Source organism: Mustela erminea, chromosome 20, assembly GCF_009829155.1.
Source record: "Mustela erminea isolate mMusErm1 chromosome 20, mMusErm1.Pri, whole genome shotgun sequence".
Classification (NCBI taxonomy): Eukaryota; Metazoa; Chordata; class Mammalia; order Carnivora; family Mustelidae; genus Mustela; species Mustela erminea.
The window spans coordinates 6,902,739-6,926,347 of NC_045633.1; the positions used below are offsets into that span (position 1 = coordinate 6,902,739).

Genomic DNA, 23,609 nt, shown 5'->3' on the forward strand with positions numbered 1-23,609 from the left:
TCAGTTAACTGCAGAGGCGCCTGGGTGGCTCAGTGGGTTAAGCCTCTGCCTTCGGCTCAAGTCATGATCTCAGAGTCCTGGGATTGATTCCTACATTGGGCTCTCTGCTCAGCAGGGAGTCTGCTCCCCCTCTCCCCGCCTGCCTCTCTGCTTGCCTGTGATCTCTATCAAATAAATAAATAAATAAAATTTCCAAAAAAAAAAAAAAAAAAGGTCAGTTAACTGCAGTAAAATGACTTGTTTAAAGTAATATAGTGGATAGGAATTAAAACTGAACTCACAAAGTCATGTCATACATAGCCTTTGCATTTAAAAAGATGATATTCAGATAAATGCTGCTGAGAAAATAGTCTCATAGTGACTTAATTCTTGTTCAGGAAAGTCGTAACTTCACTAATGTAATTACATAGCTTTCCTCAGATCCGGTCTAACCTGGATCTCAGCTATCGGGTACTTAGTGGACATAGATTTGGCAGACGTCTCAGGAGTCTGAACTGGTGTGTTATGGGCTGATGTGTCTTCTCTCAACTTCCATGCCATACCTTCTCATTTCAAATGGTGAAAATAGTTTGTCACTCTTTATGCTAACTTCTGGGTAATTTCCCGAGATTTAAGTTCTTTTTTTCACTGATTTTCTCTTTAGCTAGGTCTTATCTACTTATAATTATATATAAAAATATATCTACTTATAATTATCTACTTATAATTTTCTCTTTAGCTAGGTCTTATCTACTAATATACTTATAATATAATCTACTTATTATATATAAATTCACATCGAGTTTTGACTTTCATTTACTGTGTTTTTCAGTTCTAATTCTTCAAAGTCAGCCTTCTTTGATGGTGGATTATTGTTTTTGCTGCTTCTTTCTTTTATTTTTTTTTAAAGATTTTATTTATTTGACAGTGCTTATTTCTTTTTTTAATGTTTAATCATTTTATATATACTTAACAGTCTTTGGTAATTCTGTTTCTTCTGTGAGAATGGTGGGCTTTTGCTTCATGGTGGATTGTTGCCTCCTGTGTTTTGCAATTTTGTATCATGTGTTTTGCAATTTTGTATTGTGAGCTCATTTTAAGACTTTGTGGGACCCTTAGGTATTGGCAGTGATTCTCCTTAGAGAGTGTTACCAGTTTGAGATCTTTTCTTTTTTAAGATTTTTATTTATTTATTTGAGAGAAGGAGAGAAAATGAGCAGGGGGAGGGGCAGGGCGAGAGGGAAAAGCAGACTCCCCGCCAAACTGGGAGCCCAATGCAGGGCTCAGTCCTGGGACCCCGAGATCATGGTCTGAGCTGAAATCAGAGAGTTAACCGACTGAGCCACCTAGGTGCCACTTGAGGCCATTCTTAAATAATTTTCTCAGTTTGAGGATCCCTGGACCACACATACAGTAAACTCAAACTTTGGAGCCTCGTGAAGGCAGATATGCGTTTACAAAATCCAGGGTAATGTTTTTACTTTCCTAGACCCAGAGCCCCATGTAAAACGCAGATACTCTAGTCTTTCCATACGCTACTGATCTCCACTTATGCCAGGCCTTTCCTCTTCCTTTTCTTTTTTTCTTAATTCATTTTTCAAGTTTTTATTTATATATTTATTTTATACACATGTGGCAGTAAAAATATAACATTTCTTTCTCTCCTATTTTTACGCAGATGGCAACATAGCAAACATAATGCTCTATACTTCACTTCTTGATAGGGACTATTAGTCATATATCTTGGAGATCCTCCCCTATCATTCCTCTAATAAACTTCCTTATTTATTTATTTTTTTGTCATCCCAGTTGATGGACATTTGTTTTTTTAAGATTTTATTTATTTATTTGAGAGAGAGAGCAAGCATGAGTGGGGGGAGGGGCAGAGGAAGAGGGAGAAGCAGATTCCCCACTGAGCAGAGAGCCCTACACAGGGCTCGATCCCAGGACCCAGGATCATAACCTGACCTGAAGGCCAATGTTTAACCAGCTGAGCCATCCAGGTGCCCCACCAGTTGATGGACATTTAATCCATGGATTATTCTGTGACATTTTGCTCTAAGAGTCCATGAATACTAATTCCCAGATGCCATTTTCTTCAGTGACCTGTCTTCCCTTCCACTCACCAGGATCAACTTGCTGCAGACATGTACAACTTTATGGCCAAAGAAGGGGAGTATGGCAAATTCTTTGTTACGGTAAGTACCTCGCCTTGCCGAAATATGAAAGCATTGTAAAAATTGAGTCATTTTAGCTTTTTTTGCAAAAGATTTCATTTTTGGTTTTGCTCAGCCATTGTGTGTGTGTCCATCCGATGCTAACGTTACTTTTGTTTTTGAATGTGGGTCTGTTCTCAGTTATTAGAAGCCCAAGCAGATTACCATAGAAAAGCATTAGCAGTCTTAGAAAAGGCCCTTCCCGAAATGCGAGCCCATCAAGGTAATGTAACCTGCGTGCTGGCTGATGCCCCCTTTCCTAAGCCTCTGCCACTTCGCCTCTGTTCTTCTTCCCCGTGACTCCTTTGCATGCCTCTCCTCTGGGTAACGCCTCTCTGCCTAGGAGAGTACTATCTCCCAGCATAATTTCATCTTTCCTCGCCACATTCTCTAATTTCTTCCAAACCTAGATTAACCTACTAATGGGACATTCGCAGCGGTTCTGACATCTTTAGTTGAAGAGAAAGCTGGACCCTTTGGGGATGGCTGCCTGCATGGGTCTTCCGGTCTTACCCTCTTCCAAGTCCGTTATTCAGTCCCTTGGGTTCAATTCTGACCCTGTGATTCCAAGAGCATACATTCTGGGGAAGATACTGTGGACCTTCTGGAAGGAATTTTAGAAGCCAGTACTTGGGAGCCCATCATCGGCGTCACTGAATCATCAGGCCATGACCGCTCCTTCCCCCTCTTCCTTGTGACCCCACAAGGCTCTGGTTCTTAGCACTCACTTCCTGCCCACTGTACTCAGGCTCTCAGCCGACTTCACCCACACAAGTCATGAGTGGACTGAGCTTTCTCCTGATGCTTAGTTTTACCTGCACATTAAAGCTTTTGACTCTTAATTCTCTGATTTGCCATCAGAGTGTCTCCCAGCAGAGATCATTAGACACAGGTGAGGCAGAAGGTGCCCTGTCTTCTTTGGCTATCTCGTACTATCTTGCTTGCATAGACCACACGTTGGGAGCTTAGGTTCCCCATGCAGAACCTTTGGTCTTGAGCTGAAGAGTATCAAGCCAGATGCTGAGTGTGGTGACTCCGTGATCTGGGAAGCGAGTCAGCAGGTGTATGGGTGGGATGTTTGTGTTGGGGGTGTGCACACTCACTGGCATCCTCAAGGCTGTCCCTTCTCCTAGTTTGAGGAGGGTCCCCAGAGTTTCTGGCTTTGTGCCTGAAAGGTTTTAGATGACAGAATTCGAAAATTCTATCTTGACCACCTGCATAGTCAGGCCTTCAGCCATCTTGAGTAAATGCATCTGATTGACTCTTCCTAGGATGAGCTGCCCTTGCTTTCCTAAGTGATCTAATATCCTTGTTGGGGGATGATGAGGTTGAGTTGCAGTGCAAAGGAGTGAAGCTGCTGGCAAACATTCAGCCTTGCAAGGGGCGGGCTCTAGCGAAGTTCCAAATGCCAAGAGCGTGTATCTATGGGATTACCTACCCTGTGCCTGGTTCTGTGTAGGACAGAATAGGAACCATCATCATCTTAGCCTTTGAATGCATTAAAGTCTGGTTTGGAGCTGACTAACAAGCATTAAAAAAGAGAAGATTGGGTTTAATGAGCAGGACTCCCCCCCCCGCCAAAAGACTTTATTGATTTATTTAAGAGAGAGAGAGAGCATGAGAGGGGAGAGGGGCAGAGGGAGAAGGAGAAGCTGACTCTCCGCTGAGCAGGGAGCCCAATGCGGGGCTCAGTCCCAGGACCCTGAGATCAAAACCTGAGCTGAATGCAGATGCTTAACTGACTGAGCCACCCAGGCACCCTGTAACCTTTTTTTTTTTTAACGATTTTTTTCCCCAAGTTTTTTTTTTTTTTTTTTTAAACAATTTTTCCCCCCAAGTCTGTTTTCCCTAGAGAAGTATGTGAGGAAGTGACAGGGAACAGGAAGACGGCAGGGGGAGGCTGAGAGTGAACAAGGAGCAGGTGTGCAGGGCAGAAACCCAACAAAGGAAACATGATCCGTCTTTCTCTCCAAGGTTGCCAAGCCTTGGGATCCAACCCCTTCCACTTCTGCTTGTCCTCCATCTCCCTATTGTCTTAGTTCCTATCTTCCTCTTTTTCTTCTTCTGTTTTCAGAAAGACTCAGAGCATCCTTACAGTAGGAAAAAAACCACCTTGACCCCACAGCACTGTACCCCTGTGTACCCCAATCTCACACGCACTGTCAGCCAACCCAACTTGGTACCTGCCTGTCCACAACACCGTGCCCTGTACAGTCTCATCCTATTCTGTTCTTCTGGTAGGCTCTCTGAATGTCTCGTTTCCACCAGCCAGCCCTTCACACTGTGCAGTCTTGCTTCTACTCCCAGGTACCCTTCTATTAAGAGTAAAAAATACGGCAGTTCCCAGTGGACCAGGCTCTTAATTGTTGGATTCTGGCATCTGCTGTGGCTTGGGCTGTCTCTCCCTTGATGGAACGTGTGCCCCTCATTGCACCTGATTGTGTCTTCCATTGTTAGGGCTCTCTCTGTATGTCCCTTCCTCATCCCTTTGTCCCCAGAGTTCCCTCCTGATGACAGCCCTCACGTCCCCCGTGTCTTCACCCTCATAGCCATCTCAGTGCTGGTTCCCTCTGAGAGTCCTCTAGCTGTCCCCAAAAACTCCAATGCATCCCAGAAAGCAAGCTGATTCTTCCCCCCAAACCAGCTGTCTTTTTCTCCTCTGTGTCTCCTGGGTGCCACCTCCCTTCAAACCATGCAGGCTTGACCTTGGAGCCATCTTGTCCTTCCTTCTCCATAACCTGTAGCTGGGGTCCGTCTTTTCTGCCCTCTACTGGGCCGTCCGCTCTGCTCACACCGTTCCCCCCTTCTCTGGGCCCTTGTCACTTTGAGCAAGAGCTATGGAATCAAATGTAAATTCTGAGACTCAAGATCCCTGGTCTTTTCTCAGCCCTTCTTCCTGGTCTGTTTCATTCAGAGCCCCAGCTCCCTGTCTTGAAGCCAACAGCAAACACCTTGTCTCCCAAGTCGTTCTAGTGTCTGTGGTCTGCACCAGAAGTCACAAACCGCTGTATCTAATTTTTCAAAAAATTTTGCCATCATTTAAACACCAGACACCTTCACATAACAATTTCTGGCTTCTCTTGAAAGTCCTGGAAGTCTGGTGACACGGGTCATCGGGCACTAAGGGGGTGTTCAGGGCTGCCTTTCAGTGGACCCTATGCCCCCAGCCTGACTCAGCACCTTGGGGGCCTCACTGGCCTCTGTGGGCACCCGCATCTGCGACCCTGATCTGTACTGTACTGTTTTCTGGCCATGACTTAGCAAACATGTCTTGTCTTTTTAATGACTGTTGTATGTTTACATGTGTATCTCGTCTTGTCTTCCCAGTTAGAAGGGTGGGGAGTCTCTGGGAATGTGGGATGTCCACTGTTGGAGAGGCCAGCCCCTTCGGGCAGTTTGGCTCAAGAGTTGTCTAGGTAACTCGTTCTCATGTCCTCCCTCTGCCAGTGTTACACCAAGGTTGGGGGTGGGGCACACTGTAGAGTGTTTCCCAGAAAGTTCCAGCAGGTGTTCGGAGAATGGGGTCAGGTGTGCTGTGGCAGCGGTGGCAGGTGCCATTTGCAAAACTGCCCTGGGGGCTCTGATATTCCCCCCCAGGGGAGGGGCCTCATAGCCATTTTCTGCTTGTGTTGAGAATCATTTAGTTAAAAGGGACAAAGTGTGCAGGGAAAGGACTGGCCTCTGAGAGGAATGTCACAGAGTTCTGTCCTTTGAGAAGGGCCAGACCCCCAGATGCTCTTGCTACCAGGGCTGGGGCCAGGACCAGAGATGAGGAGGACACCCACCGCCCTTGGCCTCACCCCTCTTCCACCTGGAGCCCACTTGCTCTTTCCATCAATTTTAACCTTGTAAAAGCTCTTGGGTTCATGGACATGGGGGTTCCCTCCTCTTCCTTCCCCTGTGTGCGGATCACGTGATGGGGCCTGTCCCCGCTCTTCCCCGTAGCTGAGGGTAAGGGGCACATCAGCGTCCTACTGCCTGCTTTGAACCCAAGGTTCGAACAGCAAAGTGGCTGCATGACAGTTGTCCATTAACGGTGCCGAGAAGGACGCGCACCCTTCCCATCTCTAGAAGGAACTAAGTGTTGCTCAGCGAAATAGTCTCCACGGGCTGGTTTCCCCTCTTCTGCGTCTGCGTGCGTCTCAGGCCGCGGGGGATCCGTACGTACCCACCGGTGGGCCAAACCCCGTCAAAACGCCTCTCGTTCTAAGGGAATATGTCCATTCACAAAATTCTTGTTTCTGTTTCACTGCTCTACTGTGCGTACTCCTGCTAAGCTGCCTCACACCTCTTGTGGAATGAAGCAGAGTATGTGACCCCCAAATAATAGAAACGATCGCTTTACTGCTGACGCAGGCTTCTGCCTCAGCTGCTTTGGGGCTGCAGATACCGCGTGGTTTCCTACTCGGAATGTTCGGGACCTGGCTGGGGCGATGGCACTCGGAGGCCCTGCATGCCCGGGACACATCGCGTTTAATATGAGTTCACATCGGCCGTCTTCCGGTCCCGTGTGACGACGCTTGGCTTGTGTTTAAAATCTTAAGAAGTTATTTCCTCTTTCACATTGAAGGAGTCAGTTTCTTGTCCTCGAGATAGAAAGCCAGTGCTGCTTTGCATGGTGAGAGTAAATTTCCTTCCAGTGAAATCCGTCTGCTCGGACGAATCCTCGGGTTAGCGCCAGGCAGCCCACCTGTCCCGTGCAGGAGCCCCCTCGCGCCTTCTGCTCAGCAGCTCCCCCTGGAGGGCGTTCAGGGCTCTGTTCTGAAAGTAACCCCCCAGCCGGGGACCTGTTCTTGTTCTAGTACATGGTAAATAACCAAAGCAAACAGAACAGATGCTTCCCCTTTTCCCAAGCCTCAATTACCAGTCTGCTAAGAAAAAAAAAAAAAAATTCCCCTTTGGTGGTTTGGGGAGAAAAAAAAAATTCCCCACTGATGCCGTGAGATCGCTGAGTGTCTTACTGGACGGTTTGCTGCTCTAGATAAGTGGGCGGAAAAGCCAGCCTTTGGGACGCCCTTGGAGGAACACCTGAAGCGGAGCGGCCGTGAGATTGCTCTGCCCATCGAAGCCTGCGTCATGCTGCTCCTGGAGACGGGCATGAAGGAGGAGGTGAGCGGTGCTCAGCGGCCCTGCCTGCCGCTACCTAGCTGCATGGACTGACGGCTTTCCAGCTTCGGTTGCCGTGGCCCACAATTTAAACGGGGACCCTGCACGTTTTACCTGGAACAGACATTATGAATGAAACGAGTTTCACAGAACATTTTCCTTTTCTATGTGTGGTACACTCTGACTTTCTTTTTCCCCACTTGTTTCATTTTCGACTCTGGTTGTGATTTGTGACATTGAATTTCATTTTTTAAGAAAAAATTTTACAAGATTTTATTTATGTATTCATGAGAGAGAGATAGAGAGGGAGGCAGAGGCAGAGGGAGAAGCAGGCTCCCTATGGAAGCCAGATACGGGACTTGATCTCAGGGCCCTCAGATCACAACCTGAGCTGAAGGCAGATGCTCAACTAGTTGAGCCACCCAGGTGCCCTAGTGCTCCTTAATGTTTTAAAAGGTTCTATTTATTTGTTTGAGAGAGAGAGATAGAAAAAAAGAGAAGGAGCGCACAGAGGGAGAGTGAGAAGCAGGCTTTCCATTGAACAGAGAACCAGATCCCAGGACCCTGAGATCATGACCTGAGCAAAGGCAGAGGCTTAACTGACTGAGCCACCCACATGCTCACATGACATTGAATTTCATGTGCACTAAATGGACCAAAGCTTCCGTGAGCTTTAGTTTGCTTAAAGCAGAATATTACATTTGGGTAGTACCATGCATTTTGGTGGGGGTATTTATATTCTTATTTTATGGAATCCTTATCCCCCAGAACCCCATGAACCAAGCAGGGCAGGTCTTGTTACTCCTCTTCCTGGTGAGTGAGTTCATGATAGGGGGGAATCAAAATCAGATGCCAAGTCTTTTTTTTTTTTTTTTCCTTTTAAAAACCTTATTAAAGTATTTTGTACATAGAAAATGTATGCATAAGTAAACAGTTTGGTAAATTTCCACAAACTGAACTCATGCATGTGATCAGCACCCAGATTAAGGGACATTCCAGAAGCCACCCTTGTGTTTGCTTCCACTTTCTGCCCCCTCCTCCACTGATGTGAACTCAACTCTAGTAGCCTGAGATCTGAGCTGCTCAGCTGGGGCCAATTTTGTCCGCTTTGGGAGGTATTTGGCAAGGTCTGGAGACAGTTTTGATGGTCACAGTTTCCCCCCCCCCCCCCTAAAGATTTTATTTATTTATTTGACAGACAGAGATCACAAGTAGGCAGAGAGGCAGGCAGAGAGAGAGGGGAGGGGTAAGCAGGCTCCCTGCTGAGCAGAGAGCCCGATGCGGGGCTCGATCCCAGGACCCTGGGATCATGACCTGAGCTGAAGGCAGAGGCTTTAACCCACTGAGCCACCCAGGCACCCCAGATGGTCACAGTTTTAAAAGTGGATTTGCCACTGGCTCTAGTGGGTAGAGACTTGGGCTGCTGCTAAAATGTCTAACAATGTGCAGGACAGCCCCCCACAACAAAGAATTACCTAGCCTGGAATGTCAGTATTACTGATTGAGAAACCTTGCCTAGATTAAATTTACTTAAAACACACATCTTATAACACCTGGTCCAGTGTCTTCATAGTCCTGCCTTTCTTGGTTGACCTTCATGTGTTTTTCTCTGAGTAACTTTTAGGGCAATGAAAGTGACAAGCAGCCTAGTCTAGCAACTTTTCATGAGATGTCAATTTAAAAAAAATCCTAAATTAAAAAAATCTGTAGCAGTCCACCTTGTGGAAGTTTAAAATATTGCATTTCTTTTCTTTTAAAAGATTTTGTTTATTTATTTATTTGATACACAGAGAGAGAAAGTACAAGCAGGGGGAGCAGCAGGCAGAGGGAGAAACATGCTGGCTGCTGAGCAGGGGGACCGATTCGGGGCTTGATCCCAGGACTGACTGAGCCACCTAGGTGCCCCTAAAATACTGCATTTAAATAGATTTCTAATTGGCACAGATATTTTAGCAATGGGCCAGGGCAAGAGCTCGCACCAATCAGGAATGAATTGCTCTCTGCCTATCTGTCTGCCCCTCTGCCTGCCTGTGCTTGGTCCATTGTCCTTCCCAGTCACCCCCCAAGGCAGGCAGCATCCCCGCCCTCACAGATGAGGTGTGTGGGAGTCGGGGCTGGGGTGGAAAGCTCTTCATCAACTGTATGCTGCTGCTCAGCATAAAGCCCACAACTTAAACTTGCCGTTCATGGCCTTTTGTTGTCTTTAGGGCCTTTTCCGAATTGGGGCTGGGGCCTCCAAGTTAAAGAAACTGAAAGCTGCTTTAGACTGTTCTACTTCTCACCTGGATGAGTTCTACTCTGACCCCCATGCTGTTGCAGGTGAGCTGTGAGGAGTCGCCCTCACGGGGGTGGGTCCCATCTCAGACACATCACCATTTAAAAATCCAGTGTTCATTTTCAGATTCTGATGAAATTGAAATGGTCTCCCTATATAGGTTTAATTGGACAAGCTGAAATGACAAATACAACTGAATAAGGGTACACACACACACACACACACACACACCCCTTTTCCTGTTTTGGGGGTTTCTTTGTTTTCCTGATTATTAAGTAAAGGTGAAGAAGGTAGCTTCTAACCCAAATATTTGGAGACCTGCTTATATTTCTTCCCTTCTTTCTCCTTCATAGTCTAGATCTGCCTGGGAAATGATGTCCATTAGGTTACTTTGAAGCTAATTTTATTTTCTACTGACCCCTCAAATCTATTTTGCAAGGGCCAGGATTTGTTTTAGGAACACCCCATGCTCTGTAACTACTCCCGCTGATTCATGGCTTGTTTCAGATATTCTCGGCAGGTTGTAACTGAGATATTTCAATTTGCAAAAATAATCCATCCCGAGATTCCCAGGCTTACCCCTTGAATGTTAACAATTTCAGGTGCTTTAAAGTCCTATTTACGGGAACTGCCTGAACCTCTGATGACTTTTAATCTGTATGAAGAATGGACACAAGTTGCAAGGTAAGTTTAAAGAACACAGAGTTTTCAAAGTTAAAGGAAATGACAGGATATTATATCCCCTTTGTGAATCACCTTACTCTCAGGGGTCATAAAATAACATTAAAATAGCACATGTGTTAAATAATAAGTGCCTCAGTTCTTACATGTTGGGTGAAAATATGGAGTAGTAGTATTAGTGTGGGAATATGAGCACTTAAGCACTGGCTTCAGTTTGCATGATGTATATGGATGAAGACATGTTGTGGGACCCGTATTACTAGAGCAGCTGGTCTCAAACCCCTTTTAGAGGGAGGGAAGCCCTGTCATGGGGACAGGTGTCATACTGGCCAGCGGCAATATGCCTGGCAAGCCGTGGGGAAGCTCAGTTGTGCAGTAATGCAGTGTTGACAGTACTAGTTAACACTTACTGTGTGCTCAGTACCTACTAATTTTAATACCCATTACCTCCTGTCATCCATGATCAGCGACGTAAAAGACAGATGTGGTTTGCAGAAACCGAGGCGGGGGAGGCACGGGGCCCAGGGAGCAGCAGGTAACTTGCAGAGTGGGAATTCAGACCCAGACCTGTCTGCCCCAAAGACTCTATCCCTGTTCTTTGCTCCTCCTCCCCCATGCCCAGCTTTCGTGCCAGAAGCTGTTGGCAGCCTTGTCCTAAAAGCCCCAGGGGCTTCTCTCTGGCCGGCCAGCCTGCCTCCTTGTTAACCTGTGCCTCATGGCTCTGACTCAGTTCCTCCCATAGGAGCCTAATTGCTCACCCTAAGGGAGAAGGAACAGATCTCCTTTCCCATCCTGTCCTTCCCCTGTCTTTAGCCATGTCACCCATTCCCAGCAGACGGGCAGCTGGGGCTGATCATTTAGTCTTCAGTGGCAGGTGCTTCCACCCCTATTAAGGTTTTTAAAGTCAGAGTAAGGGACACCTGGGTGGCTCAATCAGTGAAATGTCTGCCTTCGGCTCGGATCATGATCCTGGGGTTCTGGGATTGAGCCCCGCATTGAGCTCCCAGCTCAGTAGGGAGCCTGCTTCTCCTCCCTCTGCCTGCTGCTCCCCCCGCCCCCCGCCCCTGCTTATGCTCTCTTTCTGACAAGTAAATAAATAAAATCTTTAAAAAAGAAAAAGTCAGGGACACCTGGGTGGCTCAGTTGGTTAGGCGTCTGCCCCTTCCACTCAGGTCATGATCCCAAGGTCTCGGGATCAAGTCCCGCATCGGGCTCCCTGCTCGGCGTGGAGCCTTCTCCCTCTGTGTGCTGCTTCCTCTGCTTGTGCTCTCTCTCTCTCACTTTCTCTGACAAATAAAATAAAATCTCAAAAAAAAAAAAATCAGAGTAAGTTCACAGTCACGATCATATACTTGGACACTGCGTGTGGCCCAGCCTATTGTAAATGTCCATTTTTGTGGGACTGAATAAATGGGCCCCGACAGCATTCTGGGGTCTCCTCTGCTGGGTCGCCTGCTCCGCTCCTCCTGTGCCTGAGTCTTCTCACGGTTCCAAGACTCCCAACACGGTTCCCATGAAAAAATACACTTTTCGAAGCAGGCATCTGTTTCTGGGGGTATGGATCCTCCGTATGTGAGAAAGGTCAGCATCCCGGTGACACAACGACTAGCCTCTAACATATAATTACGTTTACCCGCTATCTGCCAGTCCAGATTGGTCCAGTTGTGGAGGACATTTTAGGTCCAAAGGTACCTTGTGTGGGTGACTGCTAACATCCTCTCCAGCCCTCTTTTGTGTCGATGGAAGTTTGCATGTGGAAACCATAGAGTGGAAGGGCTCCTGTGACTGCTTCACAACAGGACAGGGCTTCTGGGCCTGGAGCCTCTGGGTGGAGTTAAGGGCAGGAAGAGGCACGGGGGTTTGGGTGCCTGGGAGCTCGGCCAGCCCCCCTGTGGCTGGGCCAGCAAGAAATCTGGGCTCCAGGAAGCTGCTCGTGGAGATAGGCACCTTCTGGGACAGAGTTTTCAGCGGTGTCTTGTCTCCTGTGTGCCAGGCGTGGGCGCAGATGGTTTTGCGGGTTATACCTCTAGAACCTCCCCGTCACTGGGCAGAATCAACATTCTTATCTGCAGGCGGGCACATCAGGAGACCGAGTCTTGGCGAGGCTAACCCATGGCTCAGAGTGAAGTATTTGACTCCATATGTATTCATTTCCAAACCTGTCCTATTTTCCAGCTGTGCTTTTTCTCTGTCATCGAGGGCATCACTGTTCACGTAGCTGTTATTAACCCAGGGGTTGCTAATGATGTGTCCTAATGAAGGGTTATGAATACGGGTTGCTTTTTTTTTTTCTCAGTGTGCAGGATCAAGACAAAAAGCTTCAGGATTTGTGGAGAACATGTCAAAAGTTGCCACCACAAAATTTTGTTAACTTTAGGTATGTATGACTGGTATCCTGCAAATTAAGCCAGCAAGCCACAGTGACTCTGGAGTGAAGAGAGGTGCCATCTGCAGCAGAGGTCACTCGGTCCAAGCACACCAAGCAAGTGCTTCGGAGAGGAACTGGGGGTTGCTGGCAGTGGGATTTGATGTATGTTATTGTGAAACATATCACCGTGTGACGTATCCGCATCAGGTCTGCATTGACAGCAGTCCCCTGGTCAGCTTACCACTGCAGCTACTAGGAGAAAGTTCTGGAAAGTTGGCTTGACTCGGTGTTGGATTTGGACCCAGCTCAGTCAGTAGAGCCCACAACTCTTGGATCTCAGGGTCGTGAGCTCAAGCCGTACATTGGGCGTAGAGCTTACTTAAATAAATTACCAAAAAAAAAAAAAAAAAGTCCAATATGTAAAAGGCAAAAATTAATCAACAATTCTATTTTCTGCAGTAGCCTTTATATATGCTATAGAATTTATTTTTAATAGAGCATAAATCATCCTATTAGATGAAATGTGTAGAATTGGAAATTACATATGGCTTTGTGGAATTACTGTTTCTAAGAAAATTTACTGTGGAATACATTTCTAAAATTTCGTCTCCACTTTCCTTTTGACCTAAAATATGACTTTGAAGAAGTGTAAAGATAAGAAGGATAAAAGGCAGCCCCCAGTATTGAAAACCAAAGAAAATGGTAGAAGAGGACTTGGTCCAAAATGACACATATTCTCCCGGTGAAATTTGTGGCATGTTATCTGACCTTTAATTTCAGTCCTGGGTTCTACCACGACACTAAGCTCTATGGATATATTTAATTTACTTAATCAGCCCCCTTTTAATCGATAGTGAGGTTATTCTTAATTTTTTGTTTTTATAGTGCTGTGCTTGTATAGGAGAGACTATAACTATATGATAAATTGGAGATTTTCATAATTACCACATATTTTCAAATACAGCTTTCTCTAAGCAATGTCCCTCTTGTATCTTTTCATGCCTCCATTAAAACATATCAAGCCACCCGTTAACCAGATTGTAACTTACTGAGGGGTTGATAGATAGGGCATAAAGGAGAAAGGGTGGGAAATACACAGCGAGTAGGGATTGAATCTGGGGGTCTTCTTGTGAGCTGTTTTCCTCTTCCAAGTCCTAACGGAGTCTGTCGTCTGAAAGAGAGAGCACAGGACTTTGTAAGATACAGAACCTGAGCCAGATTCTGATTCGACTCCACTCTGCACTTAGCACCGGAGCCACCCGGGGCTGGAGGATGCTGTTCCTGCAAATATTTTCTTCTCTTTTCTCCCCCAGGTATTTAATCAAGTTCCTTGCAAAGCTTGCTCAGACCAGCGACGTCAATAAAATGACTCCCAGCAACATTGCAATTGTGTTAGGCCCTAACTTATTATGGGCCAAAACTGAAGGGTAAGTGACCTCTCCCCACATCACAATATTTTAATCTTGTCTTTGTGCCGCAGGGGGACAGACCCCGTTCCAGGGTAAGGTGCCCTTCCGGACTTGCGCTTATGAGCCTGGTCTCTCCACCTAGCGGACATTCTCGGGACACTGTCGTGCTGTTGGGCAGGCAGGCAGCTGAATGGCCATGGCACCTGGGCTGCCATAGACCTTATAAAGCACGACGGCCACAGTGCATATCAGAGGAGCACAGCTCAGGGTGAGAAGTGCAGGGAGAGCCCTGCAGAGGAAAAGGCACTTGGGTTGTACTTGGATGAACGCATAGCTTCCTGCAGGTGTGGCCCAAATGAGCAAAGGCACTGTGTGTGTGAAAAGGGCCTGGTGGTGGGGGTGGTGTCACATGGTCTTGTATGGCCCGAGCACTGGTGCCAGGAGACTGTGCCCAAGGAATATGAAGCCTGAGCCAGGTTCTGAAGGGCCTTATGTATCTGGTGGAGGTTTTGGAACTTATGTTGGGTCATAAATGGTCAGGGAGGCATCAAGGTTTCTTTCTTTCTTTCTTTTTTTTTAAAGATTTTATTTATTTGGGAGAGAAAGCGAGAACGAGAGAGAGAACATGAGAGAAGAGTGGTTAGGAGGAGGAGCAGACTCCCCGCCGAGCAGGGAGCCCGATGTGGGACTCGATCCCGGGACTTTAGGATCACGACCTAGCCGAACGCTCAACCAACTGAGCCACCCAGGTGCCCGGCATCAAGGTTTCTAAGCAGAAGAATGAGTTGATCAAACTGCATTTAAAAAGATAATTTGCGGACGCCTGGGCAGCTCAGTAGGTTAAGCGTCTGCTTTTGGCTTGATCCTGGGGTCCTGGGGTCAAGTCCCACATCGGACTCCCTGCTCAGCGGGGAGTCTGCTTCCCTCTCTTCCATTGCTCCTGCCCCATGCCTGTGTTCTTTTTTGTTGGCATCGAGAAATGCAGATTGAATAGAAAAGAGGGGTCTGGGAGCCCAGGTAGAGAGCTCCTGGGAAATCACCAACATTGGTATTTACTCTGGGGGCATCATAATGACCTCCTTTAATCCTCACAAGTAACCTTTTTGAAGTAGGTGCTTCTGTCCTCATTTTTACAGATGAGGACAAGGAACTTGCTTAAAGTTTGCTTAAAGCAGGGAAGTGGCGGGACCCACAGTCTGCGTCCTGAACCTTCCTCATGCTTCTGTGACCCCCATGTTGGGCGCTCCCTAAATGTCAGGCCTTTGCAGCTTTTTGTCTTCTGTGATATTCTGACTCTGAACTGGAACGTGAACTCCTTGATACTAGGGATAATGACTCTTATCTGTTTTCTTCCTTTTGAACCTTGGCATTCACACCCTCAACTTCTAAACCTGCATCTTGGGACCAGGCCACAGATGTGACAGCCTTAATTAGTAGTTTGTGTAAACATGGGGCTCTGGTTCTCAGATGTAACGTGCACACTGGAACAGTGCACACTCTCGCTTATATTGTGGGCAAAGCTGTCAGTGGTGTCTTGGGTCGTATGAGATGACTACCTTGGGCAATACTGCTCCAGTGGGAAAATGCCTGGTTGCAACCCTGTTCCAAACCAACATAAAATCAGCATTTGGACACACCATTAACCCAGCGCATGCAGACTAAGGAGTGACAGCCGAGTCAGGGCGATTTCTCCTCCTGGGGCGTCACTGCCACACGCTGAGGCCAGAGCCCCATGGATCTAGTTTTTGCATTTGTGTGTATTTTCTTGTTTAAAGTAACTAAATTGGGGGCACCTGGATGGCGCAGTCAGTTAAGCGTTGGAGTCTTGGTTTCCGCTCAGGTCACGATCTCCAGGTCCTAGGATCAAACCCCGTGTCGGGCTCCAGCTTGGCAAGGAATCTGGTTGAGATTATCCCTCCCTCTGCCCCTCCCACTCATACGTGCTCGCTCGCTCTCTCTCAAATAAATAAATAATCTTCAGAAAAACCCCAACATAATTAAATTGCTCTGACACAACCTGCAGAAATTAGAGGCTGCGTGCGGAAAGTGGTCTAACTGTGAATGTCCTTTGCAGAACTCTGGCTGAAATGGCAGCGGCCACCTCTGTCCACGTGGTTGCGGTCATCGAGCCCATTATCCAGCACGCCGACTGGTTCTTCCCTGAAGGTAACGTAACTTTTCGACTTCACGGACTGCCCAAACAATACAATGATGGTATAGAAAATTTTTTAAAGAAGAAAATGCTTCAGTAACCCCTTCGCGATTCCGTGACTGGCTCGCGTTTATTTTTAAACCCCCTTGCGTGCGTCCACATTATTTTGTATTTCTCTTTGTTTCACTTCACCCCGGGGGTGGCCACTCGGCCAGTGTGCACTCGGTACCCCCGGCGCTATGTCTGCCGGTGAGATATGCTGTCTGCCATTGGAGAAGAAGCAGATACTATCCCACGTGTTAGAAGGAAGGGTGGATGGTTATACAAACTCCGATGTTGGGCACAAAGAACCAGAACCGCTTTCGAGAAGGGGTGACACCGGATATGCAGTTTTCCACTTGGAAGGCAGCTTTCTGCTCCGGTGGCCGGAGAGCCGGGTTTTTGTAAAGGTGGAAGATGAAGCTGGATAGGTTGATTGGAGCCATTTTGTGAAGGTGGGAGTTGACTGTGTCAGAGAAAGAGGATTTCAGGCAATAGGGAACAGGTTTTCAAACTATATTTGTTGTAGTCCTGGGATCTTCAGAGGTTCCATGAACCCCTTCGGGGACACTGCTAGGGCAAGCTTTGTGAGTCCAGACCTCCTGCCCCGTACTTTGCCCGGAGTGGCCCCACTGTCACCTCCCGTGACACCAGGGTGAGCTCGTTTCTCCTTTCCCCGGGTCTCCTCACCATTGAGAATCACGCCTCACTCATGGAGGTTCTCAACAAGTACATGACGTGTGGATGAAAACTGGCATTTTGCCCAAGATTTCTTTGGGAAAACAAATCTTAGAAAAACTGCTATAGGCAGTATGGAGTTGCTGTTGCCTTTTATTTGCATTTTATATCAAACTGTAAATACCTTTTTTTTTTAAGTAATCCATGCTTATTGTCTTCTTCCATATTCCGTGATTTTTTAAAATTTTATTTAAAAAATTTCTTTTTACAAAGAAGAAAGCAGAGGAATTGTGTAACTTATATTCTGAATCATACCCTGTCCTTATCTCAACTTATTTCCTCCCCCTGGCTTGGCAAACTATTGAGAAGATGAGGGGGCAGGGGGTTGCACTGGTGAAACAGGGGGGTGCACTTGTGAAACAGCTGGGAGTAATTTTTAAGCCTCGTGTGCCCATATGCTGTACACCTTATGTGCTGGCCAACCTTGTCTCATGGTGCTTCACTTTACCACGCTTCCTAGATGTTGCATTTATTTTACAAGTTGAAGGTTGGTGGCAGCCCCGCCTTTGCTGCCATTTTTCCAATAGCATTTGCTCATTTCATGTCTCTGTCCCATTTTGGCAATTCTTGCAGTATTTCCAACTTTTTCCAATTCTTGTTATATTTGTTATAGTGATCTGCGGTCAGTGATTATAACTCGCTGCAAGTTCAGATGATGGTTAGCCTTTCTTAGCAATAAAGTATTTTTTAATTAAGGTCTGTGCCCTGTGTTTGTAGACCTAATGCTCTTACACATGGCAGCACAGTACACACATAACTTTGATGTGCACTGGGGACCAGAAGAGCCATTGGACTTGCTTTATTGTGATACTCACTTTAGTGGATTGTTCATTTCATCGTGATATTTGCTTTATCATCACGCTCGCTTTATTGCGATACTCACGTCAGTGCGATACTTGCCTTGTTTCAGTGGTCTGCACCAAACCTGCCTTGTCTCTAAGGTGTACCTGCACGTTTGTTTCTTTTTCTCCTTGCAGAGGTGGAATTTAACGTATCGGAAGCATTTGTGCCTCTCGTCACCCCAAATTCCAATCACTCATCTCACACTGGAAATGACTCTGACTCAGGGACCCTCGAGAGAAAGCGGCCTGCCAGCATGGCGGTCATGGAAGGGGACTTGGTGAAGAAGGAGAGGTGTGTTTATAGCTGTTCAGTTTCCTCCAGCAGCAGATGTCACGTAGAAGAATTATTAAACCCTCCGGACCTGGTACCGCCTCAATGGACCTGTAGTAGGAGAGCGGCCCACGGTGCACCCATGACTGTTAGGTCCAGATATTGCAGGAATTCCACTCTAGTTCGTTCCAAACATTAAACGTGACCCCCCAAGGCAGACACGTAGCTCGACAGTACACATCTGTTCCATATGCATCCAAGCTTCACCTGCTCTGTGATAAGCATCATACACATGCTACGAAGTCACTTAAAAGTACTTGATGGGGGAAGAGGAGTGGGAAGGTGGGAGGAAATTTAAGTGTTGTGGACAGATAGGAGAATAACCCACCTCGCACCAGTGAGTTGTCAGATGTGGTGTTTAAAGAGACCTATTTTGGGTATGACTTGGCCCTTCGTGGAAGTCAGCGCTGAATTTGGTGTTCAGCTGGAGGTACTTCTCTATCGGCCAACCGTGGAGGGAAAAAGACAGCTGCGTGGGCATTAGTGAGAGACGTCAGTCTCTGTTCTATGCTCCACGGGCGAGTTTAGTGGGACTTTCAATGCTTAATGAGGCTGTTTATGTTTTGTGCCTGCAGAGGCCAACCATTAAGTCCGTATGATGAAATGCCACTGTGTTCACCCGAAAGGTTAAGTTAGGCCTGCGGAGTGACGTGCTTCATGCACACACACGGAATAACATCACCGGACACAGTTTTACAAGTAAACCAGTAAACAGATTCACAACTAAATTTCATAGTTTTTTTCATTTCCTGATCTTATAGTGAGCTTTGATTTTTTTTGTTTTCCTTTTGCTTTGTTGTTGTTTTGTCCAGGCAAAGGCCAATACTTTACGTTCCTATCTGTCCCTCTGAAACCCACATTTCTTGTGTGCAAAAGTTTTACTTCTCTGAAGCCCCAGTCACACAGTAGGTCCTGCTTCCTGATGACACACTGGCCACCGCACAGTTTAGCCTTCATGTATTTGAAGTCACAAAATGCAGCATCGTGGCCATGGTTGGCACATGTGATCCTCAGTTATCTCCCGGGGTAGGTTCTTCTTGCCAGCTGACCCAGCACACGCGAGCTCAGGGAGCCACACGTGTTTATTTTTCAAACTGAAAAGCCTGAGAGTTCCTCCATCACAGAAGTTCACTTACGTGAAAAGTGAATTTTCCTTCTCCCCGTCTTCCAACCACCATCTCCTTCCCGAAAGCAGTGATTTTTTTTTTCCGGGATCATGAATCCTCTCAGATCTGTTCTTCACATGCACCCACACTAGGGCTCGTACACCTCAGCCAGGGAGGCAGTGTGGTGTGATGTCCTGATGCTGCCCTCGGCTGCCACCCCGTCCGCCAAGCACATGGAAGTGAGGAGGCCACTGGGTGGTAGGCGAATGGGCACGCGGACGTGATGTCCCCCACTCCATACAAGGCCTGTCCACGGACTTTCAGCTGTTCACACCCGAACTGAGACAGGACATTGATCAGTACCAGGTCTGTTGCTTGCTCAGGTTTAAAGCCTAGGCAAGCTGCTTGCCTCGGTAATAGCAATGACCATTCGTCTGGTTCTTGCTGCCTCACTGCATGCGGGGCAAGTCGGGTGGCTCTTGCCGTGCGCGGGTTGTAACACGTGTGGAGTGATGGACTTCTGTCTCACTAGTCGGCTTGCATGCTGTGTTGACTGTTTCTTCTTTCTGTGTAGCTTTGGTGTGAAGCTTATGGACTTCCAGGCCCACCGGCGGGGTGGCACTCTAACTAGAAAGCACATAGCCCCAGCTTTCCAGCCACCACTCCCGCCCACAGATGGCAGCACCTTGGCTCCTGCAGGCCCAGAGCCCCCTCCCCAGAGCTCTAGGGCTGAAAGCAGCACAGGGGGTGGGACGGTCCCCTCCTCTGCGGGCACACTGGAGCAGGGGCCAAGCTCGGGCGACAGGTAAGAAGACCAGCTTCTGCTGGCAGCGGGTGCTCAATGCCCCAGCCCTCTTGCAGGTGCTGGCCTACGGGCATAGCCTCCATGTCCACAGAACTGCTCGGCGTGGAGTGAACCAGATCTGCCTTCCCTCTTCTGGTTGGCAAAGGATGGGAAAAAAGACTGTACATTGCTTGCTCTCGTTCCTGTTTTCCAAAAGAAGCAACGCTTGTTTGCATTCTTTACCATCCTGCTTTGGTGCTGGAAGCCAACAGGTGGCTAGCTCTATTACAAACCCCTTTTCCCTGTTTGATGTCTACTCAGTGCTCATTTGCCATGTGCTTTTGTCATCTTGTACACTAAGTAATTAACACTTGAATGTAATGAGTTACTTAGATTAGAGCATTGCTGGTATTCAGTCATTCACCCACACACCCATCCACCCGTCCATCCTTCCCTTCATCCACCTGTCATCCGTCCGTCCGTCCGTCCATCCATCCGCCCACCCATCCATCCATCCATCTGTCCATCCGTCCACCCACCCATCCAGCCATCTGTCCGTCCATCCGTCCACCCAATCACCCATCCATCTATCTGTCTGTCCATCCGTCCACCTACCCACCCATCCATCCATCAGTCCATCTGCCCCTTGGTCCACCCATCCATCCGTCCGTCCATCCATCCACCCATCCATCCGTCCAGTCAGATTTACTGAGTAACTGTGTGCTGGGTGCCGTACCAGGCACAGATGGTGACTGAGACCTCCCCCACCCCTAGCTTCCAGTCTTACAGGCAAATTGGCAAATACAAGGTAGAAAATACGATGATGGACTTTCTTAAGAGGCCCTTTTGTTGCTTAACATTTTTTGTTGTTGTTGCTTAATCTTTTGATTAGCTACCTGGAATGGGGTACAAGGTACAGCTGTAAGGAAGAGTGCCTTTGAACTTGAGATTTTCATCTAATCTGCTTGAATTCACTTCCCCACCAGAGGCCACTTTAGGTGGTATGCCAAATAGTGCAGGACTAGAAGTGCTGTAAAAGATAAGCCCCTCTACGGAGTATGTGCTCCGATTTTTCTGGTCCTTTTCTCTACTGTGGCCATCTAGAAAGCACTAAATAACCACATATAAAGTAAAATACATGCATGGAACAAGGATCCAGCTTCTCTGGATGGGGAGGGAGTGCCTGGTGGGTTGTGACGCCAGCTGCTTAGGAGATAAGAATCAGGTTCCAGCCTCACGGCCGAACTCAGGTTTCCCTATATATTCCTGAGTTCCTTTTTACTCACAGAATTAGCTGAAGTTCACGTTTTGGTTAAAAATCACGAAGGCCTCTATCTCCCCAGGCTTCCTAGGCACATCCTGAGCTCCATGATGTCTTGTCGAAACTGCCGCTCCACACACGTCTTTGTTTTAGCTCTAATTTTTTTGTTTGAGGGAAAAAAAAGTATTTGCAGGCGCCAACATTTTTCATTTACCTGTAGCCTTTGGTTTGTTTAATCAAGGCTAAATGCATTAAGACAATAACTAGAACGCCCTGCAGAGGGACAAATGGAATGTCAGTCGTCAATTTGCTTTTGTTTTTTGTGCCCTGTGGGTATTTTTGGCGTTCACTCTTTGGTGACCCTGACAAAATGCAGCTGTAAAGCTTAGTGTACGAAGTTCTGAGCCAGGAATTGGCCCGTGTTCTGGTCTCTGTCCACCCTGCTGCCAACCAGCTCCGGGCTGGGAGCCATCGCTGAGTCTCAAGGGTTACTCTTTCCTAGAGTGCAAACGATTGATAATAACCAAGCACTTTATAATTTAGACTGTTGGGATCTTGCCACAGCTTTGCTTTGTTTTGTACACTGTGTGTGTCATATCTCATTCTTTGGAAGTCCAGAAGCCCTTTCATGTTTTTTTTAATACTGCCCAATTTAAGTACAAGCAAACTAGAAATTCCTTGTTGGCCTCTATCAATTGGCGTGTCTCATGATATTCAAGTAGCTAAATAGCTAGAAGACAATGGAGGCAGGGAATCTCCTAAAATATTTAGCTCTGTGTGGCCCCAAATATATGTGCTGCCGAAGCGAGCACTGTGTGGCCCCAAATAAACAGGGGCTTTGCAGACCCAGTGCAAATTATCGAAAATTCCTGATGCCCTCCTTGCCTGTGGAGGTGTAAACTCTGGTGGAATCTGGTGTTTTGATAGCATGCTGACTGACTTTCGCAGGGAGTACCTGACATCTAACTTGACTTCTGCTCTCTGTAGTCCACCAAAACCCAAGGACCCCGCACCTGCCCCTGCCCCAGCGAGAAACAGCAATCAGATGGCCACTGGCCAGAACCAGACCCAGACCACGGCTGGCTCCCATCAGCTCTCTGTCAGCCCAGGGCACAATTCCGCAGGCCCTAGCCCGCACACTCTGCGCCGAGGTAAGTAGCCACCTTTACTCCTTCCCCTTATGGAGGAATGTGCAGACTTCCTTGGGTTAGCGCAGGGATTCACGGTGCAAGGCTTTCCAAGAGAGCATCTCCATGTCTGTTACAAAATGGCAAGGAGAGGGCCACCTGGCTGGCTTCGTCGGAGGAACACCTGACTCTTGATCTTGGAGTCTCAAGTTCAAGCCCCACATTGGGTGTAAAGATTACTTTAATAAAAAAAAAAAAAAAATGGCAAGCAGAAAAATCAGTCATTTAAAAGCAAAATCATTAAAAGGAAGTGAACTAATAGCTGAAAGGCAGGCATTTAGGAATATGTTTAAGCCACAAAGCCTAACAAACAAAAGGTTGTTTCTTGTCAACAGTGCTCCCAGTTTTCCAGGAATCTGGTATTCCAGCCCTGCCCTCTGCTTGGAAACCACCCCAGCCTCTGTCTAGCCAGGTTCTGCAGATCTGCCAGCCACTGTCACCTCTAGATTGAGGTCGGGGCTTTCTGGGTCCTGAGTGCTGTGTGATCTGAATCGCTCCCACCCATGTCCTTACCGTCCTCTGCCCAGCAGTCAGGGAGGTTGTGCGAAAACACGGCAGATCGTGTCCTCTCTCTGGTGAAACGCTCCCTCCTGTGGCTTCTGTGCAGACCTCCCCCGTGTGTAGTGGGACCTGCTTTGGGGCCCTGTACTTATCACGCCCCTCTTTCCCCAAACTTCAGCACTGCTGCTCTGCTTGCTCTCTGTTCCTGGGATGCACTGACCTCATTCCCCTCTTCCTTTTTCTTAAGTTTGTCAGAGAGAGAAAGCACAAGCAGAGGCAGTGACAGGCAAAGGGAGAGAGAGAAGCAGGCTCCCCGCTGAGCCGGGAGCCCAATGCCGGACTCAGTCCCAGGACGCCAGGATCATGACCTGAGCCAAAAGCATATGCTTAACCAACTGAGCCACCGGGTGCCCCTCTTATGTTTAAGTCTTTAATGCATTTTGAGTCGACTCTTATTTATGGTGTAAGATAAGGGTCCACTTTTATTCTTTTGCCTGTGGATATCCACTTTTCCCAACACCACCTGTTGAAGAAACCATCCTTTCCCTATTGTGTGTCCTCAGTGCCCTGTCCAAGATCAGCTGGCCGCATGTACACGGACTGATTTCTGGGCTCTCTACTCTGGTCCACACGT

At 47.4% G+C, this 23,609-nt stretch overlaps 2 protein-coding genes across 7 annotated transcripts in view; one reads left to right on the plus strand and one right to left on the minus strand.

Annotated features, from left to right (window-relative positions):
• Window positions 1-23,609, minus strand: part of LOC116580553 (thyroid receptor-interacting protein 11-like) — a 302,056-nt gene that overhangs the window by 51,410 nt on the left and 227,037 nt on the right. The window lies entirely within an intron of this gene.
• The window catches only part of ARHGAP17 (Rho GTPase activating protein 17), an 83,639-nt gene that overhangs the window by 48,926 nt on the left and 11,104 nt on the right, over window positions 1-23,609 (plus strand). For 5 of the 6 annotated variants that reach the window (XR_004281696.1, XM_032326915.1, XM_032326916.1 and 2 more), the window contains exons 8-18: window positions 2,109-2,177; window positions 2,337-2,418; window positions 7,177-7,304; window positions 9,509-9,620; window positions 10,179-10,260; window positions 12,554-12,634; window positions 13,939-14,052; window positions 16,109-16,200; window positions 17,941-18,097; window positions 19,817-20,047; window positions 22,275-22,438. Coding sequence is in view for 5 of the 6 variants with exons in the window: in XM_032326915.1 (XP_032182806.1) it covers window positions 2,109-2,177; window positions 2,337-2,418; window positions 7,177-7,304; window positions 9,509-9,620; window positions 10,179-10,260; window positions 12,554-12,634; window positions 13,939-14,052; window positions 16,109-16,200; window positions 17,941-18,097; window positions 19,817-20,047; window positions 22,275-22,438 (1,312 nt within the window). In the remaining variant the exon portion in view is untranslated. The remainder of the gene's footprint in view (window positions 1-2,108; window positions 2,178-2,336; window positions 2,419-7,176; window positions 7,305-9,508; window positions 9,621-10,178; window positions 10,261-12,553; window positions 12,635-13,938; window positions 14,053-16,108; window positions 16,201-17,940; window positions 18,098-19,816; window positions 20,048-22,274; window positions 22,439-23,609) is intronic. The other variant, XM_032326918.1, reaches the window with a different exon arrangement.